Source organism: Channa argus, chromosome 12 (assembly GCF_033026475.1).
Source record: "Channa argus isolate prfri chromosome 12, Channa argus male v1.0, whole genome shotgun sequence".
Classification (NCBI taxonomy): Eukaryota; Metazoa; Chordata; class Actinopteri; order Anabantiformes; family Channidae; genus Channa; species Channa argus.
Window position 1 is genome coordinate 13,516,465 of NC_090208.1, and position 20,181 is coordinate 13,536,645.

Sequence of the window (20,181 nt, forward strand, 5' to 3'; positions counted from 1 at the left end):
TAAGATTTAGAGAGATCCTGCTTCGCTTTTTCATATATTGAACTTTTCTACTGATGCATGTAATGATTTATAGTAAATCCACAGCAAACATATTGTATTGTACATCCTGTACATTGTATATCTTCTACCTCTGGATTTATGATACAATGTTTAATGTTAATCTATAATTGAAATTGTTTTCAAAATGAGTATTCTCTTTATTTGAGTTTTCTGAACACTCTACCAAATGTATAGCTCCACCTGCTGGTAGTGCATTTAGTAAGTGGTATTTAATACCCATTTTGTGCTCTCAGATAAAATATCAGGCTGTGATCAGCCTGAGCAGCACAGTTCACCTTTGTAGTGGTTAGACATTTTACATTTAAAGGAGCAATTTTAAAGAAACTTTAAACAATAAAAACAAGTTTTAAAATGTATCCGTGAATGCATGAAGATCATTTCGTTGTAAATAATTACAGATTGCAGTGACACTGAAATGTCCAAACAAAAAAATTACGTTTACTTCTATTTGAGGATCATTTACCCAAAACCCCCATGTCCAGCCATTCAAACAAATTATTTGGTCTTTTAAAAATGTTAAATTTGCAATATATTTAACCTGAGAGCCACATTGTTGGTTTTGGTTTCTTTTGGATGATTGATTGCCGTTTTTAAATGTATAAATAATTGAGTTTCTTGTTTCTCATTTCAATGCCAGGCTTCAACATTTGCTTACTGTTTTTTTATATATAAAAACATTTGAACTATAAGACTTTAAGAGTCTAATTATCTTTATTATCTGACAGGGGACACCTTACATCCCTGCAAGTGGTTCTGCCATACCAAGTAAGTGTAATTAGCTGAACTTTTGTGTGCACACTGCATGCACTGTTCTGCATGCATGATCGGTTTTGATTCATGTTTGATGGAGCAGCCACAGTTTGCTGGTCTGGGACAGAAATTAAAGTGTGTTGAAAGGTTGTTTTTTTTTTTGTGTGTTTTATTTTTGCCTCCAGAACATAAAATTTTTATTACAGCAGATCAAAGTGTTGACAAGTCATCATGCAGGCCTGAAACTGGCAGTGAATATAGTTTTGCATTGAAGACATTTTTGGAGAAATCCTGGGCTTTTCCTGTTTCTGAAGGCCTCCGAAGCTCAGTGAAGACGAATGAGGAGTTGCCATTGCCTAAAAAAGGAAAAGAAAAATTAGCCAGTCTCTTCGCTGATCTGCTTGGCTTTCCAAGCACAGATGGGCAACCAGAGGAGGCAAAGACACACAGTCTGAACTGGTATGTATCAATGAGCGCTGCTTTTGGAAACGAGCTCAAATCAGCACCAACTGGCACCTGTGTACTAGATTCACAGCAGGACAAAAGGGCTGCCATCTATGAAAACTGTTTGAAGTGTCAGAGCGAGCACTGCCACCCTCCTCCCCGGGTCCTACCTGCTGAAATATACCGCAACAGAAACACTTCCACTTTACAAACCCTTCCAGCTGGGCTGAAGGGAAGCCAGGAACGTAAAGCATCTGTTGATGAGGAGCTGCTCCATCAAGCTCCCAGTGATGGACGACAGTGCATGGACAGGAAGTGTCAGAACGAAGAGATTGATGGTCAAACAGAAGCCAGTGAAGGTAAGAGGCATCTTCAGCAGTTTCCTCTTCAACAAAGCCTCTGCATAGCCCTTTGGTGTCTTTTCCTCCTCGGCCCTTTGAAATGGATCTTCTATTTGATTCTGTCCTGTTTTTTCTTTTTATCATCAATAAAAGACACTTTCCCCTTGGCATCTTTTGTTTAATCAACTGCATGATTTCTCTGTTCACTCTGATGTTTTCTCTTTAACTACTACATACAGATGGATATTTAAAGCAGAAACAACTTCTAATAGGGCACCCTTTTTTTATAAAAGGGTACTCTTCTCATTAAAGTATTGGTATTGACATTTTAAATCCACTACGAGTTGGACTACATGTAATGTCAATGCCAATAAATAGTACTGATGAGTCTGTCAGGTTCTAATATTAAGGCTTTATAGATGTAACTGGTTTAAAAAAGGTTGTATTATGCATAATTTTGGTTTATTTGATTTATTTTTATCCTGGGTCTCTACTGAAATAGATGTGATTTAATATTCCACAAACTGATTGTTTTGGGCATTTATACAGTCCTTCATTTTTAGCTCTGTGTATAACGGTCAGTTTAAACTCCTGTCTCTGTAAGGCCCCACTCAATCAGACGCTCACTTCTGATTGGCCAGGTGGAAACAGCCGTTGGGATGAGCAAAGGTGTGGCAAACCTTTTAATGTGTTAAGAGAGCAGGAGCACGTCCGTTTATGGATACACAATGTTGTATGTTGGATTGTCGGGAACGTTTTAGGAAGAACCATGAAAAGCCTTGGGCAAAGTCTCGCAGTTGAGACAGACACAAGGTTTAGTTTTTGTGATTTCTTTGTATCATCACAGCATAGTCTGACTCCATAAACATTTAGTGTTTAGATCAGATTTGTTCAAGAAAGGAAACGGAACTGTTTGCTGCATGTTCAAGCTCTTTACAAGCATGCAACTTTTCTATGAATAACACCGCACCAGGCAGCAACAGGGTGACATTTCCTCATGTGTAATAGTTTGGCATTGTGAGATGATGAATCCACACACTATTTGTTCCATCAGTGGACCTGCAGGTATTCATATCCAGAGAGCACTTTGCCCTTTTTTTTTCTAAATCCATTTTATGAACCAAAATAAGACTGTATTTTCTCCACTGGCTGTGAGCACAGAAACGCAGTTTTTGTTTCTTTATATTTGAAATAGAATATATTTCTCTCTCGCGACAGATAAAAGGCTCAATAGCAAAGAGGAAAGACAGAGAACTGATGCTACTTATGAAGTCATGGAGAGTTGGGCACAAGAGAGGAACTCTGAGGTAGGCCAGTCCAAAACTGTAATCTGCCTTGTTATCAACTGCTCACACATGTCGACTGTGTAAATGATTGTGCTCTATTCAGCTCGACGTTTTGGGCTAATGTGTGATATTGTGGGAAGACAAATTGATTGGGATTATAAAGAAGGAATAAAAGATCATATGGTTTTGAAGACAAAAGCTATAAGAGTAAAGTTGGAGTGAAGTTCAGTTTTACAGGATTGGAACAAAGCAGCTGTTTAATGTTTCCATAAGGTTCTTAGGCTGCAGACCTGATTTACTGTACATACAGTTATGCAGCATAATCTAATCTTGCAGTAGCTTTAGGGTACAGGTGTGAAGAGACGTGTATACAGTATACACTGACACTGTTTAGTCATCAGAATAAAAAGTCAGGCATCACTGCATCACTTGCCAGATTATGTTATATAGAGCTGTTGATTCAGCTTTACAGTCGCTGTATTTTGCGGTGCCCTTAAAGCGGGTTCGTTTTTATAAAGGATAAGTATAGTGTTTGCAGGCCTGTTGTATAAGATTGTTTGGTTTGATCATTAAATCTTCTGAACAGTATATTTGGGAATTTCCCCTTCTTTACAATAGTTCAGTCAGTAGCTTGATATAATTTTCAGGTTTACAGTGCATCCAGAAAGTATTCCCAGCGCTTAACTTTTTCCACATTTTGTTATGTTACAGCCTTATTTCAAAATGAGGAAAATATTGAATTTCATTCAGAGTTCTAGAAACAATACCCTATAATGACTACATGAAATATGTGTCTTTGAAATCTTTGCAAATTTATTAAAAATCACATTAACAAAGTATTCACCAGCTTTGCTTAATACTTTGTTGAAGCACCTTTAGCACCAATTACAGCCTCAACTCTTTTTGAATATGAAGCTACAAGCTTGGCACACCTATTTTTAGGTAGTTTCTCACTTTTGTTCTTTGCAGTACCTCTCAAGCTCCATCAGGTTGGATGTGGAGCGTCAATGCACAACCATTTTCAGATCTCTACAAAAATATGAATTTAGGTTAAAGTCTGCAAGTCTCGGTGTAGAGCACTGTGGAACAGGTTTTCATCAAGGTATGTTTCTGTACATTGCTGCATTTATGACCCTTTCCCTCGATCCTGACTAGTCTTCCAGTTTCTGCTGCTGAAAAACATCCCCACAGCATGATGCTGCCACCATCATGCTTTACTGTAGGGATGATAGACATAGTTGTTCTTCTGGAAGGTTCTCCTCTCTCCACAATTTTGAGTGTCATGGAAAAGACTATAAACACTTATGTACATGTACTTTTTTTTTTTCAAACTTCTTTAATATTGTCATTATGGCTTATTGTTTGTGGAAATTTTAGGGAAAAAAAGGAATTTGATCCATATTGGAACAAGTAACATAACAAAATGTGGAAAAAGGTCAGCGCTGGAAATTCTGTCTGGATGCATTGTACATTAAGTAGCTTAGCTAGAACGTGGAGGCTTAGCTGAGCCTCCAGTTTAGAAACAGGAAAGAGCTGGTCTGGTTCTGTTACTTATAAAGCTAATTAACACTAGTATCTAGTTTGTATAATCTGTGTAATTTGACAAACGATCCTTGTTTTGCAGCCAGAAAATGTTTAAAGGTAAACTATAAGTTAGCAAATAGGTGTGTGTGTGTGTGTGTGTATAAACATGTCAGTCAGCTGATGTTCATTACAGATTTTAGGTACTAAGCTCATTATCTCAGATTGTGGTGATTGCTCCATCGAGGAATGTGTCTGTGTGTGCACACTGTAGGAAATGGCCTTTCAGTGACTCTGAATTATGGCAGCACTTTACCACCAATTTTCACCCCACAATAGCTGTTCTTACAGTGGCCATCTGGAATCAGAGATTACGGGCCACAGTTTGAAAGTCACAGCTATCCGTCTGTAACGATGGTTTTCACACCTATATACTATAGCCCTGAGCTCTTTGTGAATGTGAATTCCGTGTCTGTAAATACAGTCATTGTCGCTCTTTGTATGGAATTAATTTACATGCTCCCTGAAGATTATAAACTGTTCTTATGGTCTTCCAGGTAGAGGAAAAAAGCAAGTACGAGTTAATGGGAAGCTGCAGTCAGCAGAAGTTCCCTCAAGAAGCTGAAGGTGAGTGACACCAACATCATGACATAAGAAACATAATTACATTTTTTATTTAAAAAAAAAAGCTAGTCAATGATGCACACTATTACAGTGAGCGTAACCCACTAACTGAAAATGAATGAACCTGGTTGATGACTCATATACCCGAATCAGTCTAAACTGGTACGATGCATGACTTTATTGTGACAATGACAGGAAGTTGTTTTCAAGGAGTGGCTTTCCTTTTACATGATATTTACAGTGCTGCCTATTCCAAGCTTTCACATTTGAAAGTGAGTAGTTTTACTTCGGACTTAGTCCCGCCCTCGTTAACACCTGCTTTTTATTAGATTTACATTTCAGTGGTAAAACCAACTGTGTCTTTGTAATTTTGTGCATGTGCTTGGTTTTTAGCCCCATGCTTCTCCTAACATCAGATATCTAACAGTGTGTTCAAAATTCTTAGTTTAAGGGTTTCGAAGGCTGTTATCTGCTAACTAGCACGGCAACAAAGCTACAGATAAACACTGACACCACAGGTTATCATGGAAGCAGCAGGTTTACTGCCTGTGAGTATCTCACAAAAATCTTTCCACCAGTTGTTGAGTTTCTTCACTTTTTCTTCACTTTAGTGGTTGTCGGACCTGCTAGAGCTAATGTTACATTAGATCAAAACCAACAACTGTTAGTCCTAAACTATTTGTGGCTTCTGCTTCAGGCCCAGTCTTTTTTACAGAAATATTGCTTTAATTAAAAATAAAATACAAGTATACATAAATAAATAAAACTGCCGGGTGGTGTAATTAAATATTGGTATACAAAGGTTTTATTAATGGCAGCAGAATGTAAGGGATTAAACCACCACTGTAGTTAATGCTTATTTCCTGCTTAGAAACCAGGATATAATTGGTAATATGCAGCAGACAGAATGATTTTTAAATGAGTCTTTAAATGCCTTATGCTGCTTATTGCACAAAAATATAGCATGTAGCATGTTACTATAGTTTGTTAAATCTAATGAAAAATTGGTTAAAAAAACAAAACAAACTCAGGCTTAGGTTTGTGATTTAAATGTAATGACATGAGAGGCACCAACTGTGGCTGAATAGATGGTGATTGTTAAAATAGTGATAATTTATGAGGTTGTCTGAGATTAATCACTCAGGAATCCTGTTAAACACATGAAATTAGTCACACGTGGCAGTTCAGTGTAATTTAGAATAGGACTTGGCTTAGTGATGCCCCATTTTCATGGTGAAGTGAAGAACTCGCTGTGATCTGAATATTCAATCTTTATCAGCATTTTATCTAATACCATAAATTTGCTACATGAGTCAATTGTGTTAAAGGGAAAAAAACAAACATGTAACCAAACAGAGCAGTGATGAGTGTGATACAGGCCCTGATGTGAGGTCAGAGGCCACCGTCAGGGGATGTCGGGCCACTTAAGGACCCCATGCCCGGAAACATCAGTCTGATGCACACCTGCTCTACAAAGTCTCAGCTGCTGTCACAGAGCGGCACCAAAGCCATCAGTCATGTTCATGTACTTACACTGGCTCCTCTGTCATCTCCCCCTTATGATCCTGCTGCAGCAGTAATGTGTAGGAGGTGCAGTCAGTCCCTTGGTTTTACAGAGGATGCAGACTTGAGGCCAACTGAAACAATTTTATTATGAATAATTATAATTTATATTACAATAAACCTTAAATCAAAATTTAAGCTTTAACAGAGTGCAGCTCTGATTAATTATTTTGTGATATTCATGCAGATATTTATGCTATTGTAGAATCATTTTCACCTTCCAAAGTTTCAAAAACAAAACAAAACCATGTTATAGATGTTCCTGGTTTTGTAAATACAACATCTGGAGTCAGCGTTACATTACTAACCAGACAGTTGGTGTTGTCATCCATGTGTGCTTGCCATCAAAAAGCTGGCAACCATGGTGCATTCCTCTACCTTTTGCAGTATCTGGCATGTTGCTCCATGCTTCGTTGGCTTTTAACCATGTGTAATGTAGCCATCACCAGAGCAAGCAACCATTTTTCTCTTAGGCAGCCCTGCCAGATGGTGAAGATTGATGGTTAATGAATTGGCCGTGAGTGAAACCACCTCACAGGGAAACTTTGTTGGTTTGTTGTTATAGTGAATGTGAAGTTGACGTCACTTTGTAAGATTTTTGTTTTCGTGCAGTGTTAGGGTTGACGCAGCAGGTGGGAAGCTAGTGGTGGCCTTGTTGCTACATCAGGTGGTTGGTCTGGCATCTACAAGCAGAAGAGTGAAATTTGGGAGTACAGAACATTGTCCTGGAGAAGTCTTTGTCATTTTGAGTAGTCTCTACTCCTTTGATGCATCTTCACCCCCATTTCACAGCCACCTGCGGGGTTAAGTTATTAAAAAGGTAGAAAAACAGAATGAGAAGGCCTCTAACATTGTAGACACTAGATAGACTTATGTTTTTCTCAAAGGAAGTTGATGTTGAGTTGGAGTCAGTAAGCTCAGCCAGGTATTGCCTCTAACATCTCCCCCAGAGGCTTCACAAAGTGTGTTACTGAAATGTCCTCCAGCTTTAGAACTGCAGGCAAATCCACTGTTGTAATAGGAGCCATTATAAAGCACCACACATCTGCAAGGGCTGCTTGTTGACTGATCAATTAGGTATCGGGCCTCTTAGACGTTGTCGAAAGCTGCACCCACCGTTACTCTGTTGGCATTTAATGGCTTCTCACTGATTGTATGAGCGTCCCCTGGGGTTGATGCTTTTGAGTTGCGGGTAATGGCCATTGCTGTTGCCATTTAGGAAGAGTCGATAGCAGGTGAAACCTTGTTCCTAAATGGTGGAATATACCAGCATCTTTGCAAAATTTACAAAACTGTATCTGCGTGATAATGCAATTATAACACAGCTGAAGCTGTACAGATAAACTTAAATCCATAAGTATCTTTACACAGTGTGGAAATGAAAATATTGTAATAAAAATTAAGCACAGGGCAGAAATGGCTATAAAAACATTGACTTCTAGAGATAAAAGCACCTGGCACTAATGATAACACTAATGAATCTGACTGGGTTTGAAAATGTCACATGACAATGAGTTTTTAGTGATCTGGATTGTCTCTTTAATCGTAAAACACTGGCACATTTGTAAAAACACACACAATAAAATCAGTGGATGCTTAAATCAGCAGGATGGAAATTACTGTGCTATGCTTCATAGTTTGTTTGTTTTTTTTGTGATGAGGTAAAGGTGAAGGAGCAACTCAGAGAGCCTGAGCTTTTTGTGTTTATTGGTTTGTACATCAGTGTGTGCGGATGTGGGTTGGTTGCTGTGAGTTCACTCCGCTGTATGTGAAGTGTGTAAAGCCTCAAAGTTGGTGGGAACTTGTTCATTAGAAAAGGCTTTGATCCATATTTTAGACCTCCAATAATCAGATCTAATCAGAACGGTCTATGCACTTTACTTTAACATTTATTTTATATGGGTTTATTAGATTAATTTTCTTGTGTATTTACATTTTGTCTTTGTTGTTTTTAGGGTTTTTTCACAGGTATTTTCCTCTGTTAAGTGGTAAATTAAAAATGATCTGCTTTTTGTGTTAAATGCGTTCAGAAAGAACCTATCTAGTAGAATACTAGATACTGTTTCTGTTGTTTTGTCCACCACATTTATGCCAGTGAGGTGATTTTAAATACAGGTTTTAATCTTCCCGAACCGATATTTGAAAACCAAACAGGTTAATGTGGGCCTGTCAACCTGAAGGGAAGATTACTGTGATCTGCACTAATAAAAGGTTCCTGAAAAAGCATGTTAGTTTATTTGCCTTAATTTTGTTGTTGTTTTTTGTCTTTTAGTTTCAGTTTAGTACAAAAGTAACATTTCTCACAAATCACTGTTCAGGAGAAATTGTGGGCAGGAGGAGTGAAGCAGCTTGCTGTGATATCTTTGTACCTTCTCCTCTTCCTGGATGTTGGCGCTATCTTTGTTAGTGCAACTACAGTCATAAAGGAACATTACAGATCTGAAACATGCACAGATTTTATCTATTTGGTCTCATACTTTATCCTACAGTGAGCCACACACCATTTATGCAGCCAGTACTGAACCTGATTCTGCACCCTTCTCTCTCTCGCTTTTACATTTATGGCCGGTAAAGCCAGCGATGGCTTCCTGTTGTCATTGGAAACCATTTGTCAAGCACAGTAAATTACGACAATGCATTTTAGGCAACACTATAGCTATAATCTGTGTGTTTGACAGGAAAAGCTGTTAAGTATAATGGAGAGGCTTCATTGTCGCTTTTAGTCGGACTTGAAACCTTTTTTTTTCCTGTTGACTGCACAGATTGGTCGACAACTATAGGTTGTTTAGGTATTACAGTACATGTTTTTACATATGCAACACTGCTTGTGTTCAGCATCAGGTCGAAGTTCAAACTACAGTGCTGTTGCTGTTAAAACTGCCTTTTTAAATATACAATAAAAAATATTAGGTTTGATATTGGATATGGAGCTTTGCAGAGGTTACAGCAGCATAACAGATTTCACAAAATAGTTTGAAAGTGTTTCTACCCCGTAAAGCACAAAATAACTAATACCTCATATTTATCTCTGGGGTCTATCGACTAATTACACAAATTTTAATTCTTTAAATCGTCATTATTGTAGTGGACAGGGTTCAGCATGGGGAAAGAACAGTGCTGGCCATGAGTCGCTGGTGGCAGAACACACGGTGTGTCACATCTTGCTGTGTATGGGGGTGTATAGTTGTGCCCAATTTTTTTGGGGGGGGGTTTCTAGCACAATACTATAAAACATGGAGAGGTGCTGTCAGCACCTCTGTGAATTCAGACGTAAAGAACACTGGCAGCAGTACTGAGACGTTTGCTTTGAAAAGGTTTTGAGTGAGGGTCCCTCTTCTAATTAATCAGACACCATTTCATTACTTCTGCTTAAGTTGTGGAGCGATCTCATTCATTGTAATTAAATGACGACTGCCCGAAGAGCGTGGTGGAGTGAAGAAGCATAGTGGATTGATTTTTGACTCAGATACTAATGCTAACTGTCTGTCTGACCAGCCCTTCCCTGCTCCTCTATGCTTTACTACCATCTGCTGCACTCTGCACCGGCCTACAAGCCATCGATTTACAGTAAATAAAAAAATAGGGCCATTAAGATATATTTTAGGATATTTGTCTTGTGAAAAAATAGTCATAATTAAAGCTAGGACATGCAACTTTTAAGCCTCAGTTTTTTTTAAACAGGATGACATCTGAAACTCAATTAAATCTATAAACAGTCTTTCTGAGATAAAGAACTCTGGATTTACCTGCATGTTCCTAAAGATGAGTCAGCTGTAGATTTTGGATGTTATTTGTCATGATGATACGATCTAACCTATGAGGCTACACAGGCAAATCTTGCTGGAAAGATAAATTACTTCTTTGTGATTGTCTCTGTAAAGCTTTTATTTTCGAATTTACTACAAAGGAAGAGAATCTTTTACACTACTTTTATTTGCAGGGGCAGTTTTCATTTTACCCCCGGATGTACCAGTTCCTGAGAAGCCACGCAGTGAAGGTATCACATATGTGAATATTCCCATCAGTCCCACATCCAAGAAGCAGCTTAACTACATGGAGCTGGAGCTGCAGGAGCCAGGCCCCGGCACCCAAGGGACTGCCGCACAGCGTAAGGATGCGTTTGAAAACCTTAAAATTAGCTAGCCCAAACCTGCAAGTTCATATTTGATCTACTTAGTTCTTGTAAAAACTTTTTATATGGTTCCAAATTGAGTTAAGTTAAGTTATTGCCATTTCCTTTTTCTCAGTCTGATAGTGTAGGAAGTAAAAATTTCCAATCACCTTTCTTTAATAGCACTGAAAAGAAAAATATAAAGAAATCAGCACATCCTGACCTGAAAAATTAAATTGACCTCAGCCCTCACCTTCTTGTTTATATACAAACTTTTCTTACTAGTGCTCTATCCTGCAGGTTTTACACACTGTAATACATTTTCTGTTGAAATCCTGCAGACAGATCTAAAAGAGCCAACCTAAGATAAATCAGGGTATCCATATCGGGGCGGATGAAAAGTCATTCTAAAGTCATTCTAAACTGCTTGTTCTGTAATTCCATTTTACTTTGGCAGAGTTACAGGTATTGCACCCAAATGATTGAGCTGATTTTGTCTCGACTCACTCTAAGACAGCTGAGTCCTCGTCATCTGAGACGCGGCAGTGAGGTCTAATTGACAGACAAGCCGGCTATTAGTGTCATTGCCCTCAGGAATATGAGGGGCGCTCAAGCTCCGACACGAGAGGTTAATATCTGATGTCAGCAGTGCAGTTTATATCCTGGCATTCAGCCTCATTAATCTGTCACCTGGGAGGAGGGGTGTCCCATCTCGCCACTGAGAGGGGGTCACAGGGCATTCAGATCACAGCTGTGACTTCTCTGGCTCTAATGGGATCCTCATCTAGGGGCTATTGATGTGTTGGGAGGAGCTGTTTGTGATTTCTTCGACTTTATGGCTCTGTAAAACACATCATTCAAACAGGAGACAAGTTGCACAGCAATGTACATTATCGTGGTTTTTAACCGCATGCAGGGCAATTCTGCTTCTGTGATTAAACCCCAACGTCGTCTTTATTTGATTTCCACTCAAGGAAGGGCACCACAATTATGGTAATGCTAGCAAAGTGGACATGGCAGACAGTGCACGAGGGGAATGTTAAGGCTTTAGCTGAATCATTAGCATATTCCTCTGTTTTGTGTATCGACGTTTCCTTGCATACCATAAGCGATCAGGTTAGCAGTGAGGGCAAAGATCCACTTCAGTCTGAACTGTTTTTTTTTTTTTTTGACATTTATCTTTTTTTTTTCTCTCTTTTTTTTAAAGATTATTCAGCAGTCTTTCTACTACCACCTTTGATAATGTTCTTTATATTCTTATATCTGCAGAATGTGCCCTTTTGCCTACAAATAACTATTATAATTTAATTTTTTAGACAAACAACACCCGAAACCCTCTGTTTAAGAAGCTGTAAAGCTTTTGTGTGGAGCTATTAATTGGATATCAAAACTGTTGACAAAGGGATGGTTGGTTATTTTAAATTGTCCAAATATTGATGTGTAAAACTAGTATTAAGTCACTGTAGTTAATGGGCAAATATGTTTTCTGGACTGACCTGTCACCTGACACTCTTGTCGACTGACTTCACTTGGTAGCAAAGTATTTGCAAGTGAGGAGAAGGTAGAAATTAAAGCTCTGTCAGACTATAAATGTGCTGTGTCGTAGCTTATTGATTTTTGTTTTTCAGCATGAATGTAGACTGAACAAAAACTATTTGCAAGCTCCATTAGTTTACATGACACCACAAACATTAATGGTTACACCATCTAGTGAGATGATGACCTACCAGAAGTTTGTTAACCATCTATGAATTAACCAGGATACAGTGCATCCAGAACGTATTCCCAGTGCTTAACTTTTTCCACATTTTGTTATGTTACAGCTTTATTTCAAAATAGATAAAATCCATTATTTTCTACACACAGTGCCTCATAATGACTACTCAAATGAAGTGAGTTTGGATGGTGGATATTTGGTCTGTTGTTGTTGGTGTTTTCCGCTAATTAATCACACAAATTAGTTTGGTTTCAATGAGGGGGTGGTTTCGGCTGTAGCCAGTTAAGACCATATATAAGGCACTTGTTGGGCTGGACCGTCAGCTCTTGGCTTCAGGGCTCCTTGTGTGAAGACCAGCAAGTCTACTTGCACCACCAAGTCCACCAAGCGAGGACATTTATAATGCACTCTTACTTTTAACTTCCTTACATCGTCTGTTTCTTTACTATGCTTCACATTAACCTCTTTCTAGTCTGGAAAGCCAGTGTCTTTTTTTTATCATGTGTTTTCAGCAGATCCCTGTTCTCCGCAGATGCAGGACATGGCGCCGTACTAGAAGACAACATGTTTCTCACCTGCGCACTCTCACCCGGACCACTTTGTCAACAGCCTCTTTTTCTCTTGCCCTGTGGAACTGCCAGTCTGCAGTAAACAAGGCTGACTTTATTTCAAGTTTTGCTACACAGTCAGCTGCTTGCTCTTGCAGAAACCTGGATCTCACCACAGAACACAGCCACCCCAGCTGCATTCCCCACCAATTTTTCCTTCTCTCACACTGCTCGCTCATCAGGTCAGTGGGGTGGAACTGGACTTTGTCGATGACACCTGGAAGTTTTCCACGACAGCACCACTCAACAATCTCTCATCTCTGGAATATCATGCCGATAGGATCACAGCACCGATTAATCTATGTGATTGTAATATATCGACCACCGGGCCAGCTTGGAAACTCTTGTGATGAGTTTGACATGTTGCTGTCCCACTTCCTTGAACATGGCACTCATCATCGTGATGGGAGACCTGAACATCCACCTGGACAAACCTCAGGGCGCTGACATGTTTGCTCTTCTAAAACACATTTGACCTGAGTCTGGTCTCCACTCCTCCGACCCACAAAGCTGGCAACAACCTCGACATCATCCTCACCCGGAACTGCACCGCAGACAACATCTTGGTCACTCCTCTGCATGTATCGGATGACTTCTTCATTCAACTCTCACTGTCTTTATCCCTAGACCTTTGCATTCCGCCATAACCTCAGGTCTCTCAACCTGGACCAATTCTCTTAACTGGTCTCTGAAACTCAGCCATAGACAGCTTCTGCAATACACTTTCATCGTGTATGGATAGTCTCTGCCCCATGTATTCTTGACCCGCTCGTCAGCTTCTACTTCGTGGCTCACCGACTCGACGTGGAATCCATCTGCTCTTGCTGAGTATCAGGATTTGCTTGGATCTTTTTCTCATAGTGTCAGCAGGCTAAAGTCTGAATACTACCAGGAGAAGCTCACCAAGACCTTGGACACCAGAAAGCTGTTCTCCACTTTCAAATCATTCATGTACCCACATCCACTATCTACCTCTCTCACTGCTGAAGACTTTGCCGGCTTCTTTACTAATAAGGTGGCGGCTCACAGTTCTGTCCTCCATATGATGACATCCTGCTGACCTCGTCCAACACTGCATCGCTCATTATTTTCAACTCTGATTAAGGATGATGTATCCATCCTCCTCCTCTCTAACCATCCGACCACCTGCTCTCTGGATCTGATCCCTTCCACTCTCCTTCAAGCAGTTTCACCCACAATGATTCCAGCTATTAAAAAAACCCATCAACAAATCTCTTACAACAGGCACTTTTTAGACCTAATTCAAGCAGGCCCAGATTACCCCACTGCTCAAGCCTTCTCTTGATCCCTCCCTTGTGGATAATTACCTGGATGTCAACCAGTCTGGCTTCAAGAGGGGTCACTCCACATAAACAGCACTCCTGACTGTCGTGGAATCTCTGAGCTGCAAAGGCTGCAGGTCAGTCTTCTGTCTTAATCCTACTCAATTTATATGCAGCCTTTGACTCTGTGAACCATCAGATCCTCTTGTCCACACTCTGTCTTAGGCATCTCTGAATCAGCTCTAGCCTGGCTTCAATCTCACCTTTCGTGTATCCTGGCGGGCGCATTTTTTCCACTTTGATAGTCTCTCTACCGTGTCGCAGGATTCAGTTCTTGGTTGTCTTCTTTCTGTCTATATTACATCCCTGGGTTCTATCATCCGCTCACATGGCCTTTCCTATCACTGTTATGCTGATGACACACAGCTCTTCCTTTCCTTTCCACTGTACGTCTCCACTGTCTCATCATACAAACTCTTTAGCACATTTATTCCACGATGGTGGAACGAGCTACCAAACTCACTCCCAATATTCAAAAAACTGCTCAAAAGAGAACTCTTCCGCACCTTTCTATGAACTTAAATCTATTTTTAAAAAAACAAACACTTTCCTTCTGCTCTTTCTTCCACTGGCAGCTCATGAAATGTACTATGAAATACTCATGAAATACTTTTCTGATAGGACTTTGCTTTGATGTTTTTTGCTTGCCTTGTACCTCACTTCTAAGTTGCTTTGGATAAGTCTGCTAAATGTAAATGTAGTTTGAAATCTTTGCAAATTTAATAAAAAAAATAAATAAATCGCACGTACATAAGTACTCACCGGCTTTCCCATGAACTCTGGTGGGTTTCCACTGATCATCCTTGAGATGTTTCTACAACTTGATTGGAGTCCACCTGTGTGAAATTCAGTGGATTGGACATGATTTAGAAAAGCATACACCTGTCTATGTAAGGTCCCACAGTTAACATTGATGTCAGAGCACAAACCAAGCCACAAAGTCCAAGGGATTGTCTGTAGACCTCAGAGACATGATTGCATCTAGACACAGATCTGGGGAATGGTACAGAAAAATTTCTGCAGCATTGAAGGTGCTGCAGAAACTAAACTGCAGGTTTCACACACTGCCAATATTGTACTCATTGTTACCAACTAAATCCCAGAAAATATTTATATATTTAGTCTCAATATCATACCCTAACCCTTGTTGTTGGGTTTCTATGACAAATTCAGCTGCTTGTGGGAGTACACAGTAGAAATTAGCAGATTGTTCAATTGATAGAAAATGAAAAGAATAGAGTTAGAAGGTTGATACTATAAAAAATATAATGTTTTCCAACTATCCCTGCACTAGCCACTGCTAATTACTTGGATCAGGTGTCAATTACAGCAGACGGAAAAGTGTGTAGCTCAAATATAATTGGCACACACAATCAATTGAATAATCCACTAAGCATTTTTCACACCAGCCAGTTTGTAATAGGAAGCCAAAAACTAACTGAATTCTCCATTTACAAATGTTATATTCTCTATGGCTTATTTTAAAGTAAGACGACCTGCTCTTGTGTCTTGACAGGGAAAAGCTGTACCAAGTATGCCCAGATTGACATCACTGCCACAGAGATGGCCCACAAAGTTGGGACGCAGCACGCCCTGGGCCGGCAGGAGGGCCTGCACACGCTGGACTTGAGAAGAAAGGGAACGCCACATTGACCTTAGTGTTTTTGCCCAAGACCACCTGAGAACATGAAACTGTAAAGTTTGCAAGAAAAGGCTCTGAAGGTTTTTTCAGTCCAGACTGTTCCTATAAAAGCTTTTCTGAGGGATTCCTTCTCTGTTCGGTACCATCTTTTGAATGCAGATTTTTTTATTTTATTTTTTTTTTATCTTGGAAGTCTACATATATCCTAGTCCCAGAAAATGCCATCTGCTCACTTTCCATTTTCTTGTATCCACAAAGCACCATAAAGAGGGAGCCTGTTGAAAAGTTTGGACCAGGATCAGAAGCAGAATTTCAGTTTTGGTCTCCTTAGTAAACTCAGCATCTCAGGCTAACTTGGAGGGACATGTCCCCATCCTGAGCTGAATCACTGGACCCAATAACTTTCCTCAGTAATGAGTAATTACATATACCTGCATGAAACTCCATTGAACATATTCAAATTGAGATCAAACATTTCATTGTCTTACAATGTTGCAAATTTCATGTTGATTCACAATTTTTTATACAAGAGCAGGTTAATGGTTTTGAATTAATACTTCTACATTGTGCCTAATGACTCCCCCCTCTGTTTTAAACTTCAGATAGATGTCAAATCTCCATAAAAATGCAAGGCATAGAAGCTTCAATTACTCAAACATCACATCCTCTTGTGCGCTGTTTCAATTTATATATTTAGTTTTTTTCCCCCTAAATGAACTATATTCCTTAAAGTGTGTGTGTGTTTATATACATATTTCTATAGGAGCAGTAACAATGTGGCTTATGCAGTACTGCTCATCTTTTTTTTTTTTGGTCCCACACTCTGTATTTTGATGTGTACATACATACTTTTTAATTGGGTGTTGTGAATTGTGATGATACATGTGAAAACAATGTATGTACAGTAAAGATGTATGAAAAGTTCTTTTTATATTTTTTTTGTGGCACTCTTTATTGAACGTGCTTCCTCATATACAGTACCAACCATGAACTACTTTGGTATCATTACATTCACCAGCCTGTCAAAGTGTTTTATTCATCTCACACTCTAATGCAGCATTGTTACGTAGACGAGGCATTGCGCACTGTTCCCGTTAGCAAATTGTTTTTAAACTTTTAGGCTATGGAGTCTATAGATATGCCAAAGGAATATTTTATATTTCTGAAATTGTACTGCAGTTTTTTATTCATCTAACAAATTAATATGAAAAGATAGATCTGCTAATTAAGTGTGCATATAAATATTGCAATACAGTGTAGAACAAGTAAAAAATAAGTACAATTTTTTTTTCTGACTTTTAAATAATTAAGTTGCATTTTAAAAAGTATTCAATTTTTTTGATTTTTTTTTTTTTTTTTTTTTTTTTGATTTTTTTTTTTTGGTCATTCCATGTAATCCTGGTGTTAGATGTCCAATACATTACACGAGGACAATAGTATTTTTGAACAATGCCATGGTTATTTGTATATTTGCTGTGTTAATCCTTAGCAATATTTTAAATTAGTCAAAATTTAAATATTGTAAAATAAAATTATACAATATGCCTGTTATTCTGTCTAATAAATAAAATTATTATTAATTTTTTTTGAACTCCTCATTTTTATGCTCCTTTTTAGTTCCAGATGCTATTATGGTAGCCCGTGCCAGTCATTTGTACTACAATACATTAAAATTTGATGTTTATGTTGATACCTGAGATGATGCAATATTGCCTCAAACTAGTTATCATTGTTATATGTAATTGATTTTACCTAATGAGCTTCAATGTAGCCAACAAATGCTTACTTCTCATCTGCCTTTTCTTTGTCCTGTTGTCCTGTTAAACCTGTGTTAACCTTCTGGAGCCTATAAAGAAATATTGATTTACAAATAATTTCCTGCTTCATGATGGAGTTAGTTTACTTACATGACTCGTTGCTCGGCTGCAGAGCCTGTTTGAGTGGGGTAACGTCGCTCATGGAGCCTCACGGTGTAACTGCAATTGAAACATCATTTCAGAAATGGATCTGGGAGCCCCGGCTTGGCAGTGTGAGAGCTCTGGAGGAGAAACGCAGAAGGTTTTACACATTATTTTCACAGTGTGCTACAGACCAGGCTGTAAGAGGTCCAAATTACAAGCACCCACACAGGAGAACTATTAATAGGAATTGTTCCTGTTGCACGTATTTTCAAGATGTTGTAGGACAGCCAGCTCTCGATCAAACAGCACATCTCACACTATGGACATTAACTCTTCTGATCTAGAAAAACATACGGTGCTGCAAAGTGTTTCTTGGAAACTAATTTACTTGCTAATTCAACCAGAGCAGAAAGACAGTGTAAGTGCTTGTCTTTGTGGTCAAAAATTGGTATAAATTAATGGTAATGCAACATACAATATGATTGCAATAGTTTAATGAACTATGAAAATCCAAAGGCAGCTTGTGTGTAACTGCCAGGCCTGTTTCTAATAATTAAAAAAGCAAACAAACAAAAAAAAAGCATGTGATTTCCTTGTGTACAACCAAATGTGGCTTTGAATATTGCAGGGATCTGGTCTCACCAATGCAAAACACTGCTGAAATATTTTTGAAATAATTATTTTTCAGTGTTTTACTCACACAAAGGGCCTGATTAAATACAGTAGCTCATAAATTTTAAATCAGGAACTGAAATTACTTTTTAAACCAACAGATCATTGATCAATATTGGGGAAACTCATTGAATATTAAGTCACGTAATACTGACTTGATACGTAATACAGGCTGCTATCAGGCTCAGTAATATTGTAATTAGTATCCTCTCTGAGATTTCTAGATGGTTACAGTATCTTGTTTCTTGTTTCTTTATCCTGGAATAATCATATTTGAACAGTCACTACTAAAATGGCTGGAAGTTTTAGGATTTTGGGAAGTGATCATTTAGTTTTAAGCTTGACCTGACATGATTTAAAAGTAAATTTGAGACTTGTGTCCTGAAACCTTTTGTTTGTTCCAGATGAGATATGATGCTTTACATAAAGTACTTGTTTTGACTGATTTGTGATTTATTGTGAGACTTTGTTTGACCTCTAATCATAAGAACTGATTTGAATAGACTTGAGACTTACTTTGTCAAGCTCAGAGCTGCACTGAGACATGCTTTGAACTTGACATCTGAACCCTATCTAAATTTTGAGACATGCTTTATGAGGTTTGGAAACTTGGCTTGTAGGTTTCGTGTCTGTAATGTTTGTGCACTTATATGTACACTTATGTCCTCTTAACCATAAGAAAGTTAAGCAGCTGAATTCAGATTTACGTGTAAATTGAGTTCAGAAGTTCAGAGAAACAGTAGAGACTGTGTAACAATTCAAGACCATTCCCTTCTGTTCTTTGCATGGGTTTAATTAAATGAAATCTCAGTTTCTGCATCTAAGAAAATTACATCTACTGAATAAGTAATTGGTACTTGAAAATGAATCTGTCTGCTGTAGACTGTCAATCTTATACTTGTCAGAAAGCAAACTCAAACAACTCAGTGTACTTTATTATTCATGCAAGGTCATTTTATAAATTCCGCCTTTTGGAACCTCACTGATTTTACTTTCTTAATATGTGTCAAGACTAAATTGAATAAATTATGCAGGAACCATGAGAAAGCATTATTTTTAGGCAATAGCACTTTAAAACCAGACTAGAAAATCTTGTCACAAAGTGCATTAATGATTCTCTAGAAACATTAAATACATTATTGTCTGATTAGATAAAAGTAACATTAAACATGTATGAATGCACTATGCTGAATGCCTTTTTCTCAAAATCTTGTAGAAAGACTCTTCTATCTTATCTTTTTTTTTTTGGCCACCTAGAAGTTAGCATGTCCTCAACAAAAAGCCAATGGGTTTGTTCGATTGGCATTTGGAAGATTGTCACTGAGCTAATTTTCTGCAAACAGAATTTTATGATAATCACATGTTTTGTTTTCACAGATGAACACCTCTTTTTATAAATATATAAGCACAAATACAATTGCCAGAAGTAAAAGCCATTTTTAGGCTATAAATAAACTAAAGCTATAAGTCAGGTATTCACTCCTGCAGTATTTGAAAGAATAAAACATAAAAATCTCTTGACCTTGCAATAAGTGCCGTACGCACCTTATTTGAGACTTAACCAAAAAATCCATTTCACAAAATCTCAGACTTTCCGA

The 20,181-nt window shown here is 38.4% G+C and overlaps 1 protein-coding gene and 1 long non-coding RNA gene across 2 annotated transcripts in view; one reads left to right on the top strand and one right to left on the bottom strand.

The window, feature by feature from the left end:
• LOC137138182 (protein Dok-7-like) overlaps positions 1-17,325 on the top strand; it is a 32,820-nt gene extending 15,495 nt beyond the window's left edge. Inside the window, exons 8-12 of the mRNA XM_067525203.1 lie at positions 786-825; positions 2,814-2,902; positions 4,960-5,029; positions 10,530-10,697; positions 15,885-17,325. Of these exons, the coding sequence (XP_067381304.1) occupies positions 786-825; positions 2,814-2,902; positions 4,960-5,029; positions 10,530-10,697; positions 15,885-16,021 (504 nt within the window). The 3' untranslated portion in view covers positions 16,022-17,325. The remainder of the gene's footprint in view (positions 1-785; positions 826-2,813; positions 2,903-4,959; positions 5,030-10,529; positions 10,698-15,884) is intronic.
• The window catches only part of LOC137138185 (uncharacterized), a 94,056-nt gene continuing 84,592 nt past the window's right edge, over positions 10,718-20,181 (bottom strand). Inside the window, exons 4-6 of the long non-coding RNA XR_010915907.1 lie at positions 17,918-18,048; positions 15,131-15,204; positions 10,718-11,541 (exon numbers count right to left, since the gene is read on the bottom strand). This is a non-coding gene — a long non-coding RNA (uncharacterized lncRNA). The remainder of the gene's footprint in view (positions 11,542-15,130; positions 15,205-17,917; positions 18,049-20,181) is intronic.